Source organism: Cololabis saira, chromosome 6 (assembly GCF_033807715.1).
Source record: "Cololabis saira isolate AMF1-May2022 chromosome 6, fColSai1.1, whole genome shotgun sequence".
NCBI classification, from domain to species: domain Eukaryota; kingdom Metazoa; phylum Chordata; class Actinopteri; order Beloniformes; family Belonidae; genus Cololabis; species Cololabis saira.
The window spans coordinates 2,446,888-2,464,666 of record NC_084592.1 but is presented as its reverse complement, the minus strand read 5'-3'; the positions used below and the strand labels follow the sequence as shown (position 1 = coordinate 2,464,666).

The following is a 17,779-nucleotide window of genomic DNA, read 5'->3' as shown; positions in this document are numbered from 1 at the left end:
TTGAACAACTTGAAACGAGTCAACAATAACAGTCATTATTAACTGCTTATTATCATTTTTTTAATTCATTTTTATTGAATTTTGAAGTTCTAACAAATAAAAACAAACTCCGGAGTAACCGGAGATGGTACCACCGAAGAAGAAAGGATGAAAGGGGGATTTGTTTTGGAAGGCTGAGGTTTTTTTTCTTGACACCGGGGGTGTTGTGGGCTTCAAGGCTCCACGGGCTGGATGGAGAGCAGGGAGCCGAACTTGAAGTGCTGGATGACGGGGAACTTCTCCAGACACTCGGCCCGGTACATCTTGAGCAGGCCCTGGTTGACCTTGGCCCAGGCCGGCACGGCGCTGATGTTCCACAGCTGGTTGGAGTGCTCGGCGAACGGGCCCGTCTTCATCTCGTTGATGAACTTGATGCAGTCCAGGAACATGTAGTCGTGGTGGAACTCGCTCACCACCTTCTCCTGGACGAAGTGCCGCGGCTCCAGGGTGGGGTGGTCTACCAGCTGGGAGCTGCCCCAGATGAAGGGCAGGAACTGGAAGTCGTCCAGCCCCCACACCCCCTGGCTGCCGGCCGGCTCCATGCGGTAGGTGCGCTGCAGCCGCCGCGCCGCCCCCAGGTAGCGCTGGAACACCTGAAACACGATGGCCAGCCGGTCCTCGGCCCCCAGGGCCCCCACCTTGCACAGGCAGCACAGGAAGGCGGCGAAGGCCGCCTCGTGGCCCGTGCCGTAGTCGATGCGCGTGGGGTTCCCCACCGACTCCTTCAGGTACTCAGCGATCTCCGGGGCGGCCGCCGCCTTGTCGGGGGGCAGGACGGCGGCCACCAGGGCCTCCGCCTCCCGCTCCAGCCGGGAGTACCAGGTCCGGTAGGCGCGGTTGCCGAAGCGGGACGGCTGCTCCAGCGGGGGCGTCTGGTCGATCCACAGCTCCAGGGTCCCCAGCAGGTCCAGGAGCTTCTCCACGGTCGGGGAGGCGGGGGGGGCGGCGCAGGAGAGCTTCCTGCCCCGCACCGCCTCGTTCAGGCTCAGCACGAAGCCCATGTAGTCCCCGTAGGCCTGGGAGCGCTTCCACTTGGCCATGTCCGGCACCGTGCTGATCTCCTTCCTGGGGATCACGTAGGGGGGCCCGGGCCCAGGGCCGGGGCCGGGGTCGGGGGGGCCGTCTGCTTGCTGCTCTGCTTCCGCCATGGCCAGCTGGACTTCTTCTCCCGTGCCTCCAACTTTACGACTGGTGCTCTGGCGCCCCCTACCGACGCCATCACAGAAACACAGGGGTTAATAGATGCTCAGAATACTACACACAGTACTGGAGTTGTAAAAAACAATCAGGGGGGATGGTGGATTTGATCATATGGGGACAGATCATTTGTGCTGATTACAAATAATATAATATATTACAAATAATAGCAGTGACCAAAACACCTGCAGAAATACTGCAGGAATGACATAGCAGCAGTTAAATGCAGCCTTCTGTAAGCTTTAAATATCCACTGGGCTTACATCAAATACATCAAAACACAACAATAAAAAACACTTTTCTGAACTTATCAATATGACTCTGTCCTTCACAGGATAAGTAACATGGATCACTGCAAAAACTCACAATCTTAACAAGAATATTTGTCTTATTTCTAGTTAAAATGTCTCATTTTAGTAAAAAAAATCTCATTACACTTAAAACAAGACTCATCACTGGAAAAAACAACAATTTTCACCTGTTTCAAGTAGATTTTCACTTGAAATAAGTAGAAAAATCTGCCAGTGTAACAAGATTTTTTTGCTTGTAATGAGAAGATAAATCTTGTTCCACTGGCAGATTTTTCTACTTATTTCAAGTTAAAATTTTCCTGAAACGGGTTAAAATTGTCAAATAAGTTATTTTTCTGGTGATGACTCTAAATGTTGAAATAGCAGTAAAACCACATTCATTGAGGAAATGACATAAGGGATGGAAAGGGGGGATGGCAGTTTTACAGGGGGGGGATTTCTTGCACTCGTAAAAAGGAACATTACACAGAGGAAAAAAAGTTAAGAAAGGATGTGCAGGAGAGGTCATAAAAACCCCAAAGGCTTATAAGCGACTCCCCCCTCCTAAAAACAAGAAAAAATAAATAACAATAATTCACAAAACTATATAAGCACAAGACATAGGCCTTTACAGTATAACTGATAACTCAGAGTTATATGATACTTCAGAATACGATTAAATAGCTTAGAAATAGATTTGAATAATGGTGAATGAGAAACACAGATATATTAACAATCTATGAACTTTTTTTCGGCTTTCTTGTGAATGCAGACAATGTTGAGCATCCATTTAAAGTCAATATTTCAGGGGTAGCATAATTGGATAGTCCAGTAACATCCTATCAAATAATGCTCCCGTCACTTGATGCATTCAGGGCACGGGAAGCATCGAAAATTATCTCTGCTGGCTTGTGTGTGTGTGTGTATATATATATATATATATTTTTTTTTTTTTAATTTATTTTGAGGATGTTACTCATCGTTAACTGCAGCGTGGACTGAAGGGATGCATAAAATTATGGCCATGGCAATCAAACTTTGAAAATCAGAAGCACAAAGTAGCAGATCTGGACGGGTGAATGAAGCAGTTACTCTATAGAAACTGGTCAGGACCCAACTATTCAACAGCCACCCTGCAAAACAATATTGATCAAAATTTAAGAATGATATAGATGTTAATTGTTCTTTTTGCCAAAGGCATCCTGAAACATATTCTCACTTATTCTGGTCATGTGACTTCACTTGTAAATTCTGGAGGGACTTCCACAAGTTTATTGCTGATTCTGTCTTTTCTGATTTTCATCTTTATTATAAGAATGTTATTTTTGGTTTCACATACATAAGTGCAAATTCATCCATAGAAAGCCTAAACTCTTTATACTCAAAAAAGAACTTGAACAATATATGAGGACGATCTAGCCATGGAAAAACACAAAAGGCACAAAAGACCATCGGCATCTGTAAATCGCTCAATTTGTTAACATGAAATCTTAATTTTTATTAATTTATCTTCTTAATTTACATTTAACGGTCTTGTCCTTTATATATGTTTTTGGTTTATTTCTTTTCAATTTGGTGTTGGAATCTATCTGTATTTGTATTATGCCTTTGATCTTAATCTTTCATTGTATTTACAGATTTAAATAAAGGAAGAAAAAAAATTCAAAACAGCTAACAAAAAGCCCCTATACAGTACCCATTAGTACCATATTTTAATACTACTTGGAATAGTTAACCTCGTTTGAACTACATTTACAATAACATTTAAGTACCTGTCCTTAGCTAAGACTGGTGGGACTGAGCTTACCGGTGTTCTGCCGATCCTTGCTCCCTTCGAGAAATGCTACTTTGTGGTTCTGCGCACGCGCAGAACACCGGTTTCACTGCTACACCGAGATCCAGCAGCCGCTTCCTTCAGTCATTTCAGTGCCAGAGAAACAATCAATCAACACTTTTAACCCCTTCTCCTGCACGTTACACGCTCTGCTTACACGCTTCACTACTTAATTCGAGTACACAACCCCGGAAAGGGAGGGAAAAAGGAGCTAAAATCGCCATTGGCCACCTCAAACAAAATACATTTTGGAGCCAATACAAAAACATGTGATTGATTGACTAACCAACGAGTTGCTGCAATCTCCTTCAGTCGGGTTGGTATTTCCTTAACCAGTCAGCGTTAGGAAAGTGGTTTGAAAGGCGGAGAGTTTTACAGGGTTTTTTCAGTGTAACGCAAAATTCTGTTAGCCAAAAGATCTGTTCCCCCCTGCCACTTCCGGCCTGGCAACCAAGGCCCCGCCCCCACGCGACGCGTTTTATAATACATCCATGGGGCGCACTCAATGCTACGACGGGAAGTGTGAAGGTCCAAGTATTCTAAACTAGTAGAAATTATTCTTATTCTTATTCTTATTCTCATATTATTATTATCAGACCTGACGTTTCTTTATATCCTGTCTGCTCACGTTCAACAAGCAAAGTTTGAGTTTTGACCCTCCACGCTTTCCGTAGCTCAACCAACCCTGTCGTCCCTGACATGTTTTGACGGAGGGAACCATCTAGGCTGGGGAACAGAATTTGTCACAACACCGAGACGTCGTCATCGAACATGGCTTCTCTTGACAGGGTGAAAGTGTTAGTTTTAGGAGATTCTGGTAAGTCATTTAGTCATTTTAATGACTTTCAAACCTTTCAGTCCAAACGTGTTTTAATATCTTTAATATGGACTTAAAGAAAACTTAAATAACTGGATAGCATGTATACAGTGATGTTGATTGAGCAGCACTTTGCCAGCCTGGGCTGCTTGTGTTGATGTTTTGGCTCAATCTTGTTCTTTCAGTCATTATCCACAGGTCTGACAGGAGGTGAGAGCAGTACACGGGGCGTCCGAAATGCCATACTAAGCAGTATATACTCAAAAAGTATACTTAAGTTGGCACACTTTTGAGTAAATATCAGTAGTATGCATTAATTGGGGCGTATTACTCAGAGACACACGGCACTTCCTGCTGTTGGGAAGGGGAGTTGTTACCATGGTAACAACTCCTGTTACCATGGTAACAGCTCCTGTCACAGCAGCAGCAGCAGCTGTTACCATGGTAACAGCAGCAGTAGCAGCACCGCTCCACTCTTTCCCGTTTATCCTGGCCCAAACAAGATGACATTATATAATATATTATTATATACCAATATTAATATTATATAATAATATTATTATACTTAATATTAAACTTATGACATATACGTATCCATAGACATGTCTCCTCCTCCCATGGAGCTGCTGTGATACGTCAACGTCGCCGCCATATTGGATGTTCAAGACTGCGCTGTAAACTAATACAAGTTAATGGACTTATAAATAATGGACTTATAAAGAGCCTTTCTACAAAGAAAGTTTTACGTCTCATTTATTCATTCACACACACACTAATATACTTGGGAAACAGTTAGACACCAAATATAATATATTTAATTTTCTGAGATGGCAAAAAATAAGAACATTATTGATCCCACATAGGAGTAATTATGTGTATTTGTAATGTTTTAAACAGATGTGTGGATGGTGTTAAACGTGGAGAGTTAGTAACAATTCTTACAATTCTTACTCTCAGGATTTTGAAGGATCTCAAAAATCTCATTAAGTCTTCAGAAAACTGTGTTAAATTTTTGTAAAAGGGCATCTGCCAAACCAAACATTGTACCTAACCTGCGAGTCTTTTCTGTCAGCTCCATTTCTCCTGAGAGGATGTTGGTCATCCACCTCCGTTTCTTGTCGTTTCCAGGGGTGGGGAAGTCTTCCCTGGTCCACCTGCTCTGCCAGAATCAAGTCTTAGGAAATCCTTCATGGACCGTTGGCTGTTCTGTGGATGTACGGGTAAGCAGCTCAAACACCTTTCTGATTTAACTAATAATGTATTGATGTCACTTCCCCACTGGACCAGCCCCCTTACTGCACTGAGTGGTAAAAACAGCTGCAACTATTGGAGAAGACGGAATAACAGCTGATTATCAGCTTAAATTAAAGGCAGTTGGACTTGACAGTGACCCGTACAGTTACCCCAAGAACCAGTGGTCCATGGACATTAATATTTGGTACAGTTACCCCAAGAACCAGTGGTCCATGGACATTAATATTTGGTACAGTTACCCCAAGAACCAGTGGTCCATGGACATTAATATTTGGTACAGTTACCAAGAACCAGTGGTCCATGGACATTAATATTTGGTACAGTTACCAAGAACCAGTGGTCCATGGACATTAATATTTGGTACAGTTACCAAGAACCAGTGGTCCATGGACATTAATATTTGGTACAGTTACCCCAAGAACCAGTGGTCCATGGACATTAATATTTGGTACAGTTACCCCAAGAACCAGTGGTCCATGGACATTAATATTTGGTACAGTTACCAAGAACCAGTGGTCCATGGACATTAATATTTGGTACAGTTACCAAGAACCAGTGGTCCATGGACATTAATATTTGGTACAGTTACCAAGAACCAGTGGTCCATGGACATTAATATTTGGTACAGTTACCAAGAACCAGTGGTCCATGGACATTAATATTTGGTACAGTTACCAAGAACCAGTGGTTCATGGACATTAATATTTGGTACAGTTACCAAGAACCAGTGGTCCATGGACATTAATATTTGGTACAGTTACCAAGAACCAGTGGTCCATGGACATTAATATTTGGTACAGTTACCCCAAGAACCAGTGGTCCATGGACATTAATATTTGGTACAGTTACCAAGAACCAGTGGTCCATGGACATTAATATTTGGTACAGTTACCAAGAACCAGTGGTCCATGGACATTAATATTTGGTACAGTTACCAAGAACCAGTGGTCCATGGACATTAATATTTGGTACAGTTACCAAGAACCAGTGGTCCATGGACATTAATATTTGACCACCAATCCAGTTTCCTGATATTTATATGAACTTAATTTCTACGCCGGGGAAATACACGAAGCAAAGCTTGAAGGCTTACAAAAGTCTTGACGCTTGGTCTGACTTCAAGGCAGGATTTGTTGTAGAAATTAAAGTGATGAGGACACCGAACTTTATGATTTGACCGTTTAACGTTAGCTACCCAAAAATCCAACATTACCTGATACAAAATAGGAACCACAAATCCACGTTTCAGTGTCTGGAATCCAGTTGTTTCTGTGAATTGCAGCGACCCATTTGTCTCTCTTAAGCTTATTTTTCAGCAGTCTGTAAAACTATAACTCTGATTTCTTGTTAAATCTATGAGTACAGTCGATCCCACAACAGCTCTTTCCCATTTTAGATGTTTTCCAGTTGCTCAAACTGAAGGTTTACGCTGACACTCAGTCTTTCTGTCACTCAGTCTTTCTGACACTCAGTCTTTCTGACACTCAGTCTTTCTGACACTCAGTCTTTCTGACACTCAGTCTTTCTGACACTCAGTGGGCATAACCCGCTGTGAAGTCGCATCTGTGACGTCATGCACATTCACTCTATTCAGACTGCAGTCACACCGTTTTACATTTAAATTGAGTGTTGTATTTATATTTGTATTTCATTAAACAACATTTGCAATTAGAGATGTACAGGACTGTCTCAGAAAATGTGAATATTGTGATAAAGTCCTTTATTTCCTCTAATGCAAAAATGTCATACTTTCTGGATTCATTACAAATCAACTGAAATATTGCAAGCCTTTTATTATTTTAATATTGCTGATCATGGTTTACAGCTTAAGAAAACTCAAATATCCTATCTCAAAAATTTGAATATTCTGGGAATCTTAATCTTAAACTGTAAACCATAATCAGCAATATTAAAATAATAAAAGGCTTGTAATATTTCAGTTGATTTGTAATGAATCCAGAATGTATGACATTTTAGTTTTTTTAATTGCATTACAGAAAATAAAGAACTTTATCACAATATTCTAATTTTCTGAGACAGTCCTGTATTGATATTAATAGAAATGCACCTTTTCTCCCAAAACTAACTGTAGGCACCATTCAAAAACTGGTAAATGTACACATTTTTAAACTGTCATTAATGCTGATTTCTGGGTAAATCCAGTAAGTGAGTGATGAAATCGTGATCCGGTTCAGGTCCAGGACTATAAAGAGGGCACGCCGGAGGAGAAGACCTTCTACATCGAGCTCTGGGACGTGGGGGGATCGGTCGGCAGCGCCAGCAGCATCAAGAGCACTCGAGCAGTCTTTTACAACTCAGTAAATGGTGAACCAGATCTCATATGTTCATTTAAATGAAAATGAAATCACCAATTGTGATGTTTTATTCTTTTGTGCTCTTTCATTTGGTGGATTTGTTTTGTAGGAATTATATTGGTACAGGATTTGACGAATAAGAAATCCTCTCAGAATCTTTACCGCTGGTCGTTGGAGGCTCTGAACAGGGATTCCTCCCCGACGGGAGTCATCGTGTCCAACGGGTACGTTTGGTTCTCACATGGGAGCATTTCTGTTGACAAAAAGAGATATGAATGAGTTATTTGTGATGACTGTTTGGTTTCCCTGTGATGGACGTAGTGACTACGACAGAGAGCAGTTTGCTGAGAACCCGGTGCCGTTGCTGCTAATCGGGACCAAGTTTGATCAGATATCCGACAACAAGCGGAGTGAAGTTCTCAGCCGGACAGCGTTCCTGTCTGAAGATTTCAACGCAGAGGAGATCAATCTGGTAGGTGTTTCTTTTTCTTCTTTCTTTGCAGAACACGAATCTGTGAAATGACACACATACTACACAGACGGCCTGTAGTACCCTATAATGTAATAATTTCCTATAATGTAATAATTTCCTATAATGTAATAATTTCCTATAATGTAATCATTTCCTATAATGTAATCATTTCCTGAAAATGTAATAAAATTTGCCCTTAACTCAATCGAAAATGTAATAAAACCCAATAATGTAATAACTTCACCAATAATGTAATAAAATATCCTGACTGATATTGTAATAACATTTTTACCAATAATGTAATACCTTATTACATTATTGGGAATTTATTACATTTTCAGGTGGGTCTTTTTTTACTTTTTTTTCCAAAACTGATAATGTAATACTTGACAAATAATGTAATATATATGTTCATTTTCAGTCCAGAGTTCTACATTTTGTGTTTTAAGTATCTAAGAATGTTATATACGCTGGATTTGAAACACCAGAATGATTATTGGGTTAAATTACAGACTTTGAGTACCATGTAATAAATTCCCAATAATGTAATAAGGTAATACTGTAGTTGTTGGTAAAAATGTTATTACAATATCCGTCAGGATATTTTATTACATTATTGGTGAAGTTATTACATTATTGGGTTTTTTTTAACATTTTTGATAGAGTTAAGTGCACATTTTATTCCATTTTCAGGCGTTATTACATTTTCAGGAAATTAATACATTATAGGGTGAAATTATTACATTATAGGGTGAAATTATTACATTATAGGGTGAAATGATTACATTATAGGGTGAAATTATTACATTATAGGGTGAAATTATTACATTATAGGGTGAAATTATTACATTATAGGGTGCTACAGGGCCTCACATACTCGAAAAGAAGCAATATCCTTTCTGCATAAAATAAGCTAAAATGTACATTTCAAGTTTCAATTTTATTTCTATAGCATCTATTACAACAGAAGTTGTCTCTAGGCGCAGGCCTGGATGTCAGCAAGCATATAGCGAGAGGAGTTTTCCTAATCTTTGAGATATTACTGAGATGGAAAAATGCTATTTTACAAACCTGATTAACATATGGTTTAAACGTCAAATCCTGATCGAAAATAACACCAAGGTTTCTCACAGTTGCACTGGAAGCCATCGCAACACCATCTAGTCCCTTCCTAAGATGCTCTGGACCAAGAATGATAACCTCTGTTTTATCTGAATTTAGAAGCAAGAAATTTCTGGACATCCAGTCCTTGATGTCCCTAAGACATGCCTGAAGTTTAACTAACGGTTCTGTTTCATCCGGTTTCATAGACAAGTAGAGCTGCGTATCATCAGCATAACAATGAAAGTTAATGCCGTGATTCTGGATTATACTTCCCAATGGCTGCATGTGTAAACTGAACAAGATTGGCCCTAGCACTGAACCCTGCGGAACACCATAACAGACCCTTGACTGTTCTGAAGAAACCTCATGTACATGAACAAACTGGAACCTGTCAGATAGATATGATTTAAACCAACGTAGAGCTGTCCCTTTAATCCCAACAACATGCTCTAACCTGTGCAGTAAAATGCTGATCTACAGGGTCAACAGCAGCACTGAGGTCCAGTAGAACCAGTATGGACACTAATCCCTTATCTGAGGTCCAGTAGAACCAGTATGGACACTAGTCCCTTATCTGAGGTCCAGTAGAACCAGTATGGACACTAGTCCCTTATCTGAGGTCCAGTAGAACCAATATGGACACTAATCCCTTATCTGAGGTCCAGTAGAACCAGTATGGACACTAATCCCTTATCTGAGGTCCAGTAGAACCAGTATGGACACTAATCCCTTATCTGAGGTCCAGTAGAACCAGTATGGACACTAATCTCTTATCTGAGGTCCAGTAGAACCAGTATGGACACTAATCCCTTATCTGAGGTCCAGTAGAACCAGTATGGACACTAATCCCTTATCTGAGGTCCAGTAGAACCAGTATGGACACTAATCCCTTATCTGAGGCCATAAGGAGGTCATTCGTGACTGGAACCAGTGCTGTCTCTGTGCTATGATGCATTCTGAACCCTGACTAAAAGACTTCAAACAGATCATTTCTATACAAATAGTCACATAACTGGCTTGAAACTGCCTTTTCCAGAATTTTAGACACAAATGGAAGGTTGGAAATTGGTCTATAATTAGCTAAGGTGTCTGGGTCAAGGGAAGGTTTTTTAAGTAAAGGTTTAATTACTGCGACTTTGAAAACCTGTGGTACATATCCTAAACTTAGGGATAGGTTAATTTGGTCCAGTATTGTCGTACCAATAAGAGAAAAAACATTTTTGAATAGTCGAGTCGGGATGGGGTCTAACATACATGTGGTTGACTTAGCTCTATTAACGAGTGAAGTCAGCTCAGGGAGGTCTATAGGATCAAAACAGTCTAGAGTCAAGTCAGAGCCTAGGGAAGTCGCTAAAGCTGAAGAAACACCTACAACCGGCTGGTTGATTTCTTCTCTAATTCTCGTGATTTTACTGTTAAAGAAGCTCATAAAGTCGTCACTACTGAGAGCTGCAGGAATGCACGGCTCAACAGAGTTGTGACTCTTTGTCAGCCTGGCTACAGTGCTGAACAGAAAACGTGGGTTACTTTTGTTATCCTCTATCACCGATGAATAATAAGCTGTTCTGGCTTTGCGAATGGCTTTTTTATATACTATTAGAATATCTTTCCATTCACGATAGGAGTCTACAGACTTACAGGAGTACCACTTCCTTTCCATTTTACGCACGTTTTGTTTCAACATGCGGATATCTGAATTATACCAGGGAGTTAAGCTCCTGTGGCTAGAAACCCTCCTTTTCAAAGGAGAAGAAGGGTTCAGAATCTTGTCACATGTACACGGCATCGCCTACTCTTTGCAATCAATATCCTGATATTGATTGCTAATAGTAAGCGATGCCGTGTACATCTTACACCTTAATGTTTGGCAGGAAACATGTTTGAAGGGAATATACAATACGAGTCGTACGGAGTGATGGTTCTGTCACAGATAATATGATATAGGTAATAGTTTTCAGGTCTGAAAGAGTTTCCTCCTTTATAATTAAAATATTTTGATAGAAAAATAACTCTTTAAAATGAAAACTGATCAGGGAGATAAGAAACAAACGGATCAGAAGAAGAACATAAGGAACGGCTGAATGAATCTCACTGTTATCAGACCAACGTCAACAAGTGGGATTAATCCTGCCGTTAAAGTTACGCTGGTACGGGAAGTGCTGCACAGTTTAAGCACATATTAGTGTAAAGGCAAGGTCTTTCTTTGATACGCATCTGTCCCCAGGTTTATTAGAGAACTGCAGCACTTTAGCCTTCCTGTGTACGTTCTGAAATGTTGGACTTTGCTGACATCTAGTGGTTTTAAACACAACATGAGTCACTCTAAAAGGCAAGGAAATTAGTACAGCACAATTCAACACAAGGTAATTCAAAGTGCTTTACATCAACATTAAAAGCAGCAAGACACAATTAAACAGTAAATAACAAATAAAATGAAATAAAATTATAAAAGAGGTAAAATAATAAGAAGCACAAGTTGTTAAAAAGTAAGGGCATTAGAGTCCAGCAGGTTCATCTCATTCTTAAAATGGCAAGAATTACGTTTCTATACGGTCAAATCGTACAAAGACCGGGTCAAATACAGTATTACAAAAGTAATCTGTAACAATTCGTACGGTGAATTAAACCAATTTCACAATTCTACGTCACAATACCTGCATTCAGGGCTTATCCATAACTTTGCACGGTTTTCAAAAATCACAAGTATTTAATTTAAGAGTACGCTTAAATAATAAATAAAATGATAAGAAAAGAGGTAAAATAATAACAAGCACAAGTTGTTTATAAATAAGGGCAGTAGAGTCCAGCAGGTCAGTATTTAATTAAACAGCGTGCGTGCGTGCGTGTGATTAAGGCTGTTAATGCTGCATGTTTTCTAGGACTGCACCAACCCCCGGTACCTCGCTGCAGGAACATCCAACGCCGTCAAGCTCAGCAGGTTCTTTGATAAGGTGACTCTTCTCTTGTCGGTTTTGCAGTGTGCAGTTGATTTAAGGTCAGCATGCCAAAGCAGTGGCAATGTGTGGAATAACTAAGAAATCTCATAGTTGAATAGCTTATACAGGGGATGCACTTTCTTCTTCCACTTTACTGCATTTTAAATCATTTGATTTTCTTGATCTGAGGCCGAACTACTCAACATTTCTTATTTCTTATTAGATGTGACCTTGGGTGTAGAAACGTGCTGATAAATAAACATTTTTATTATTATTATTGAGTGAGTTTGTTAAAATATTTGTCCTTCAAATAAGTTTTCAATAAGTTTTATGCTGAACTATTTAGAGAACACCTAACAAGCCTAGATCACCAGCCCCTTTTATAAAAGGCAAACGTCACATTATTCCCCAGATCTGAACCAAATGGGGTCCAGCTTCTATTAATCAACTTCTAACGGCAAAAAGAAAAATACAATCTATAAAATCATCCTTAAAAACAGAATAGGGGTGCCCAGATATGATACTGGTATTGGGGCCGATACTGCTCTCATATACATATAAATTCTCCGATACCACGCACCGATACTTCATTGTTGTTGTAGTTACTGGTTAGCGACTCTAGGGGGAGATGTTGAGCTGCAGTCAGCGGTGATGAGAAGAGGGTGATACATGAGTGAGAAGAGGGTGATACATGAGTGAGAAGAGGGTGATACATGAGTGAGAAGAGGGTGATACATGAGTGAGAAGAGGGTGATACATGAGTGAGAAAAGAGTGATACATGAGTGAGAAGAGAGTGATACATGAGTGAGAAGAGAGTGATACATGAGTGAGAAGAGAGTGATACATGAGTGAGAAGAGAGTGATACATGAGTGAGAAGAGGGTGATACACGAGTGAGAAGAGGGTGATACATGAGTGAGAAGAGAGTGATACATGAGTGAGAAGAGAGTGATACATGAGTGAGAAGAGGGTGATACATGAGTGAGACTGGCAGCGCCGTTTCAGGCAAGATTGGCCACGGTTACATAATGTTTTTTAATTCAGAATTAATTATTCCGAATTAAATAATTCCGAATTAAACTATTTTCCTTTGAGTTTACATGGAAATAGTAATTCTGAATTGAGGTTTACATGGAAAACACATTTGATGGTCTTTCTCCAATTCCTCTCCAGGTCTGGGGGTTGGGAAGGTTCTGATTGGATAGGGGGGGGACCGGAAGTTAAACTACCGGAAGAAAAACTAACTTAGCCGCTACAACTTTGAAAATCTCACAATTTTAATGTTTCCTGTTTCCATCTGTTCTTTTAATGATTTCTATTTATTAAATAAATGTTCTCTGCTCTTGACCAGCGTTTACTGCTGCTGCATCTTGAAACTTTGTTTGGAAAACCAGCCCAGCGGAATATAAGATCATGGAGACAGACGGGCGAGGGAACGAGCAGAAAGAAAGACCGGAATTAATTTAAAGAGGAATGAGTTTATACATGATCACGGACAGTGTTGGGCAAGTTACATCCAAAATATAATACATTATATATTACTAGTTACTGTCATTTGAAAGTAATTAGTTACATTACAATATTACTATATCTGAATTGTAATGCGTTACACTACTTGTGTATTACTTTTGAGTTACTTTCAACAAAATAGCAAAAAAAGATAAATCTTGTCCCACTGGTAGATTTTTCTACTTATTTCAAGTGAAAATTTACTTGAAACAGGTGAAAATTGTCAAATAAGTTATTTTTCTGGTGTTATTTTTCTGGTGATGACTCTAAATGTTGAAATAGCAGTAAAACCACATTCATGGATGAAATGACATAAGGGATGGAAAGGAGGGATGGCAGTTTTACAGGAGGATGATTTGGACCGTTTTTAATTCAGGGGGGATGATTTGGACCGTTTTTATTTCAGGGATGATTTGGACCGTTTTTATTTCAGGGGGGATGATTTGGACCGTTTTTATTTCAGGGGGGGATGATTTGGACTGTTTTTATTTCAGGGGGGATGATTTGGACTGTTTTTATTTCAGGGGGGATGATTTGGACCGTTTTTCTTTCAGGGGGGATGATTTGGACTGTTTTTATTTCAGGGGGGGATGATTTGGACCGTTTTTATTTCAGGGGGGATGATTTGGACTGTTTTTATTTCAGGGGGGATGATTTGGACTGTTTTTATTTCAGGGGGGATGATTTGGACCGTTTTTATTTCAGGGGGGATGATTTGGACTGTTTTTATTTCAGGGGGGATGATTTGGACCGTTTTTCTTTCAGGGGGGATGATTTGGACTGTTTTTATTTCAGGGGGGGGGGGGGGGGGGGGGATTTGGACCGTTTTAATTTCAGGGGGGGGTGCCATCACATCACCCCTCATCCCCCCTCAACTCGAATACTGCTCACACGGAACTCAGAACTTCTTCATAAATAACTCCCAGAGAGAAAAAAAACACCAGCAAGCTAACAAACAAACCAATAAAGCTCTCAGAGTTAACAAAACGAACCAGCAATCAACCTCTCCTCCTGATGGGCTGCAGGTGTGGTTTAAGGCTGATTTATGGTTCCGCGTTACACCAACGCAGGCCATATGCCGTGGGTTACGCGAACTACTGCGTACCCTCCGGCGAAAGCTCTGCGTCGATTTAACGCGGAACCATAAATCCGCTCTCACAGCGCGACTGACTGTGAGCCCGGCTCGTGTCCTCGCCGCGCGCAGCTCCTCGCCGACTCCGCGCTCATATATATTTAATAAATGTATAAAGCCCATATATTAATAAGGGGGCGAGCCCTAACGCTGAGACCATGGTAGATTTAGGTTACACGCGGACACGCCGCACTGTTGACTTTTCCCTGCCGGCTCTGCTCACTGAACAGTCCCCACACAAACAGTGTCCAGCGGCGCTACGTTCCGCCGCGCCGCGTTCCCAACGCTTTTTTCTGTTGTCGGGATGTCTCGCGGACGCGGTGTTGGTGAATTCTTTAAAAAACAATAGCTAAACGGGTTAAAATGCGTTGTAACGCGCGTTACTTAGATTGTAACGAGTAAAATATTACCGAAAATTTATTAGTAATGCGTTATATTACTGCGTTACAGCAAATAGTAATACATTACTGTAATTGCGTTACTTTTGTAACGCGTTACCCCCAACACTGATCACGGAATTATTCTATTCTGATTTAAAATCAGAATAAACAAGCCACTTATTTCTGGAATTACGTTTAATTCGGAATGGCCATTTTTATTTGGAAATGGGTGTTTACATGGTCATTTTTTACACATTTTAATTCTGAATTAAAGAGGAATTAAACTTCCCATGTAAACGCAGCCATAGAGACAATTAATGCCAGCGGGACGTCAGCAGTGTGGACATATTTCAAAATAAGGGACGACAGAAGCAAGGCAGACTGAAGCTACTGCTGCTAAGGTGTCAAGAGGAGGGAAGGAGAATACGTCGCAGCACTATGTAACTTTTCCAGCTTAATCTAATATTTCATCATCATCATTGTGATGGTACATCAACTTCCAACAGGTTTAATGAACCTCTGTCATGGTCTGAGGGGTCTGTATCACCTTCACTGGCACTATGTAACTTTGAGGAGCATGGTAGGAACCCTGCCACACTAAAAAACTACACATTTTTACGGCTTTGACTGCTTTACGGCATACGTCACTTCCCCCTCCTTCCCGATTCGTAGTCGAGACGAAAATGGGCGGGGCTTGGAGCACAGAGCTCCGCAGAACCTGTTGCTGCGTTGCGGCTGCAGCAGCACCACACAACAGACGTGGGGAAAAGATCGCTAATGGTTTAACTTTTCACCGCTTTCCTGCTCGGAGGCAGAACCACGGAGGCCAAGTATCTGATATAACAGAGTGAAAAAGTGAAAGAGTCGTCGGCTCGGTTTGGATCGCGGCTGTAACGACCACACACCTTCCACACAGTAAACCACAAACAAACACTCACAGACCGGGGTCGGATCAAAACACAGGTTTTATTCCCCACTTCTCCAGCTAAACGCAGTTGCTGGCCAGCTCTCTGAGGTGCGATTAACCCCAATCTTCAGATAAAACTAGTTTGTTGAGGAAAAAATATTAACTCTATTTGTAGCTGCAGAGGAAAAAAATAATCTCACGAGGAAAACAAAAATATTGCTCACGCCTCGGAGCCTCTTCAGCATAATATAGCAGTCAAAAAAAAAGAAAAGAGAAGTAAGAGTGATGCAAAACATGTACTGTATGTTGTACTATTATACTAATTTATTGAAACACATGGCGAGTCAAACATTTACCAAAGCAGCTGCCAAACACTCCTAAACAAGGTAGCCGGTGACGTGGGTTCTGCAGAACTGCGGCAGTAAATCCTTCTAAAGAGTGGAGCTCCGACGAGGAGCTCCATTCTTTAGTAGGGATTTCATATGGATCCAGACCGTTAATAATCATTATTTTCTCCATATACTGCTCCCTGGCTTCCTTGTTTAAGGTATCCCAGTAAATTCCAGTTCCTTTCCAGCAGTTTAACATCTTTTTTTTTTGCGTTCCGTCTGTTCACTTGGTGAAACAGAAAAGTCCGTCCCGTCTTCATTCACTAACAAAACAAATGCACGTGACGGGGACAGGATCTTTCCGGCAGTACGCGCTGGTGCTCATGGGAAACGTAGTGTTCTTTCTGGTAAAGCACCACCGCTTTTGTCCAAAGGAGCCGCCAAACTCAACAAAAGCTGAAAGTTACATTGTGCTGCTTTAATACCAGCAACTTGATAAAACATCTCAAGACGCATCATAAAGCTGAGTATACGGAGTTTGCTAATGCTACTGCAAGTAGCATTTTTTGCCTAGTTATTGTTGTGGTAGAAGTATCGGTATTCGTTATCGGCAAGTACACAAATTAAAATACTAGATCTTACCAGTGAGAGTAGCGATCAGAGGGAGGATAATGAGGCCAGAAACTTTGTTTTCAATACACCCAGGTGGAGATGTGTTCAGCACTGTTTCAAATCTGTTTACAGGTTATAGAGAAGAGATACTTCACCAGAGATCCAAGCCAGGTGAATGTTCTCTCTTTCTCTTCTGTAAAAAGTAAGACGAAGAAAAAACAGAAATGTTTGTATGTTCGTAAATCTCCACTTGAAAATGTCATTTCATCTGTGACTCATGAGGACAGGCGTGTGAAATCATCGGGGAGGTGTTCTTTTAAACACTCTTTTTCTTCTCTCTCCCTCCTCTGCTACAGATGACAGGTTTCACAGACAGAAAGAGGTTCAACTTCAAAAGTTTACACTATGACTGACAAGCCGTGACTGGAGGAGATCCGGGTGGTCCGGTGGTCTCGTCTCCGGGGGAAAAGAAACCAAGCCTCTTTCTGTCTACACTCATACCAATAAATGCTCTTGGAAAACAGCAACAAATCTTGCACAGCTATTCATTGAAGGATACATCTAAAATATATTTTTTTTTAATAGAAGATTTTGTAAATATTACATAAAAAAAAAAAAAATCTTTTACATGCAAAACGTATAAAGAAAGAAT

At 40.7% G+C, this 17,779-nt stretch overlaps 2 protein-coding genes across 4 annotated transcripts; one reads left to right on the top strand and one right to left on the bottom strand.

Moving 5' to 3' along the window:
* Window positions 1-46: 46 nt before the first annotated feature.
* Window positions 47-3,819, bottom strand: ptpa (protein phosphatase 2 phosphatase activator). 2 transcript variants are annotated; one of them, XM_061723030.1, is made up of 3 exons: window positions 3,647-3,819; window positions 3,334-3,438; window positions 47-1,245 (listed from the first exon to the last, which is right to left on the bottom strand). In XM_061723030.1, exon 3 carries the CDS (start codon window positions 1,185-1,187, stop codon window positions 213-215), a length of 975 nt encoding a protein of 324 aa, XP_061579014.1. In that variant the 5' UTR covers window positions 1,188-1,245; window positions 3,334-3,438; window positions 3,647-3,819; the 3' UTR covers window positions 47-212. The 2 variants fall into 2 exon arrangements, with proteins under 2 accessions (XP_061579014.1, XP_061579013.1); XM_061723029.1 differs by lacking the exon at window positions 3,334-3,438 and having other exon boundaries at window positions 3,647-3,818.
* A 73-nt stretch (window positions 3,820-3,892) lies between these two features.
* On the top strand, window positions 3,893-17,650 carry rabl3 (RAB, member of RAS oncogene family-like 3). 2 transcript variants are annotated; one of them, XM_061723032.1, is made up of 8 exons: window positions 3,893-4,177; window positions 5,306-5,397; window positions 7,627-7,756; window positions 7,856-7,970; window positions 8,068-8,218; window positions 12,177-12,273; window positions 17,260-17,298; window positions 17,484-17,581. In XM_061723032.1, exons 1-6 carry the CDS (start codon window positions 4,132-4,134, stop codon window positions 12,267-12,269), a joined length of 627 nt encoding a protein of 208 aa, XP_061579016.1. In that variant the 5' UTR covers window positions 3,893-4,131; the 3' UTR covers window positions 12,270-12,273; window positions 17,260-17,298; window positions 17,484-17,581. The 2 variants fall into 2 exon arrangements, with proteins under 2 accessions (XP_061579016.1, XP_061579015.1); XM_061723031.1 differs by having other exon boundaries at window positions 3,916-4,177; window positions 12,202-12,273; window positions 17,484-17,650.
* Window positions 17,651-17,779: the final 129 nt, after the last annotated feature.